We start from the raw sequence: 2,862 nt of genomic DNA on the forward strand, positions 1-2,862 counted from the left end.
TGATGCAACCGTTAAACTTATATTACTAGTCTATTTCTAATCGACATGGATTTTAATTTAATTGTTTTTTGAATAATGAAGCCCAATGCGGCAAAACAAGAGGTGTAAAAAAGGACTAAAATACATGAGGAATTGACATCGAACGTAACCACTCGCTTTCCCCGCGCGCCCCTTGCCTCGCCAACATAAATTAAATCCCTCTGCCTGCTGCTGCACGTCATTCCAACCGCTTCTCCCTCAAATTTCTCCCCTCTTACAGAACAAGTCGTTTTCTCCACTCCGTGATCTCTCTTCACAATCCGCCATGTCTTGCTTCAAGAGCAAATACCAGGGTATGAGATTAATACGATTCCTTCATTTCATGTCTTCCTTTCATTGTTATAGGATCGATGCCTTTGTCATGTTGTTTACATCTTTCTGTACCTGTCCTGCATCGCGTTCTAATCTGCAGACTGCTTGTGCAAATTGCAGATGAGCTCATCGCAAATGCGGCTTACATTGGCACCCCAGGAAAGGGGATTCTGGCTGCCGATGAGTCCACCGGCACAATTGGGAAGCGTTTGGCCAGCATCAATGTTGAGAATGTCGAATCCAACAGGCGCGCTCTTCGTGAACTCCTCTTCACCGCCCCTGGTGTACTCGAGTGCCTCAGCGGTGTCATCTTGTTCGAGGAAACCCTCTACCAAAAGACAGCCTCAGGTATGTGCTTGCCGTATCTTTATATATGTTATTGGGGGTTTGGGAGATCCTCTTGGTAAACATTCTTAATTGATTCGTGCAGGAAAACCTTTCGTCGATGTGCTGAAGGAAGGAGGCGTCCTTCCTGGCATCAAGGTGGACAAAGGCACTGTTGAACTTGCAGGTACTAATGGTGAAACAACCACTCAGGGTCTGGATGACATGGGTCAGCGCTGCAAAAAGTACTACGAAGCCGGTGCTCGCTTTGCCAAATGGCGCGCCGTCCTCAAAATTGGCCCCAACGAGCCCTCTCCGCTGGCCATCCATGAAAATGCCTATGGCTTGGCACGCTATGCGGTCATATGCCAGGAGAACGGTCTGGTCCCCATTGTAGAGCCCGAGATCCTTGTGGATGGACCCCATGACATCCACAAGTGTGCTGATGTCACCGAGCGCGTCCTCGCTGCTTGCTACAAGGCCTTGAATGATCATCATGTGCTGCTCGAAGGCACCCTGTTGAAGCCAAACATGGTGACCCCCGGATCGGATTCCCCAAGGGTTGCCCCTGAGGTGATTGCTGAGCACACTGTTAGAGCTTTGCTGCGAACTGTTCCTGCTGCCGTCCCCGCCGTGGTTTTCTTGTCCGGCGGGCAGAGTGAGGAGGAGGCCACCGTCAACCTCAATGCCATGAACAAGCTCAAGGGGAAGAAGCCGTGGTCTCTGTCGTTCTCTTACGGAAGGGCGCTTCAGCAGAGCACTATCAAGGCATGGGCTGGCAAAGAGGAGAACGTTTCCAAGGCCCAGGCTGCTTTGTTGGTGAGGTGTAAGGCTAACTCAGAAGCAACTCTGGGAACTTACAAAGGTGATGCCACACTCGGTGAGGGTGCCTCAGAGTCGCTCCATGTCAAGGATTACAAATATTAAGCGGTGTGAGGTTATGATTTGCACTTGTTTTTGGAGTAATTATTTCTTTCGGCATCAGGGCTTCGATGTCGTGTAGGATGATTTAAAACAAAATGATAATAATCTGAGAATAATAGCTTCAGCTGTATCGACTTCGATATCTTACCCTTTTTCAGTTTCCTTTTGGATCTCCCTTTGATTAGAGAGTGATGCTGCTATATTTTGTACAACTGAAATCTGAATCAGATGGACTCATGTCGTTGAATGCAGATTATTGAACTTAATTGGCTCTTTTAGCTTACGCCCTCAATACCATCATATTCCATTTCCATAAATTTTTGAGCAGGGCAAAGAGGCCCATGATCAAATTTCTCAGAAATCATAAGGAAAATTTAGTAGAAGATCATTTTTGGGAGGAAAAAAAAAAAAAGGCACCGATGTTTTAACTCGAGCAGAACTTGTACAATTATGATTATCTGCTTTTTATTTGTTCTCTGTCAGGCTTCACTGGGCAAAATACTACTCTTAATTCTATCGACGTGACCTCGTGGGGGATTGAACTGTCTAACTAAATCCGAGCCGTGTCATATGCTACTCAATCTCCCAGGTCTTTCGCGTATTATATGTCATGATTTCCATCATTTTGTAATTAGAAATTACATTCCAACTCTATTTCTCTATTTAAATTAAATTATACTGTTGTACAAAGGCTAGTAAGTAAGTCAGTTTAAGCCATACTAATTCTAGCATAGATTGCGTAGTGTCCAGATAAAAAACTAACAAGCTTTTACAACTTCGACCGGTGATTTGAAAAGTTTTGACACAAACCTCAAATCCTGTTGTAGGAAAGTTCTTTTAGCCCCCTGCGGTCAGGGCCCCTTGACTATCCTAAAAACTTGATCCACAACAGTTTTTGGGCCGAATTTACTGTTTTCTCCACTTGCGTCAATTTTAATCATATACCCAAGGGGGCCCCATTATTTTCATAAGAGGGCGGAATGAGAAATAAATCAAAATGTGACACCAACCCAATGGAGGTTATGTGCTCATCCTTTTCATTCAATACTCATGATATCTTTTATTATTATCTATCTTCAGAATATTTCCAGAAGGCTAAGAGATACTGCCCCGATGGGAGATGGGTATTAATGGGCCACATTTTGGGCAGCCAATGGCAAAATCTCATCCCATGTACCATTTGATGTGAGCGGCTCTGCTTCACTGACCGGCAGAATCCAGAAAATTTGAACCTGATTGGTGAATGCGATAAGAACTGACGAT

At 44.8% G+C, this 2,862-nt stretch overlaps 1 protein-coding gene across 2 annotated transcripts; it reads left to right on the plus strand.

Moving 5' to 3' along the window:
* Window positions 1-234: 234 nt before the first annotated feature.
* Window positions 235-1,864, plus strand: LOC114733867 (fructose-bisphosphate aldolase 6, cytosolic-like). Of its 2 annotated transcripts, XM_028921364.1 has the most exons (3): window positions 235-332; window positions 472-699; window positions 782-1,864. In XM_028921364.1, exons 1-3 carry the CDS (start codon window positions 305-307, stop codon window positions 1,600-1,602), a joined length of 1,077 nt encoding a protein of 358 aa, XP_028777197.1. In that variant the 5' UTR covers window positions 235-304; the 3' UTR covers window positions 1,603-1,864. The 2 variants fall into 2 exon arrangements, with proteins under 2 accessions (XP_028777197.1, XP_028777196.1); XM_028921363.1 differs by lacking the exon at window positions 235-332 and having other exon boundaries at window positions 343-699.
* Window positions 1,865-2,862: the final 998 nt, after the last annotated feature.

This window comes from Neltuma alba, unplaced genomic scaffold (assembly GCF_004799145.2).
Source record: "Neltuma alba isolate B1F8T4 unplaced genomic scaffold, ASM479914v2 tig00013034_pilon, whole genome shotgun sequence".
In the NCBI taxonomy this organism is placed as follows: domain Eukaryota; kingdom Viridiplantae; phylum Streptophyta; class Magnoliopsida; order Fabales; family Fabaceae; genus Neltuma; species Neltuma alba.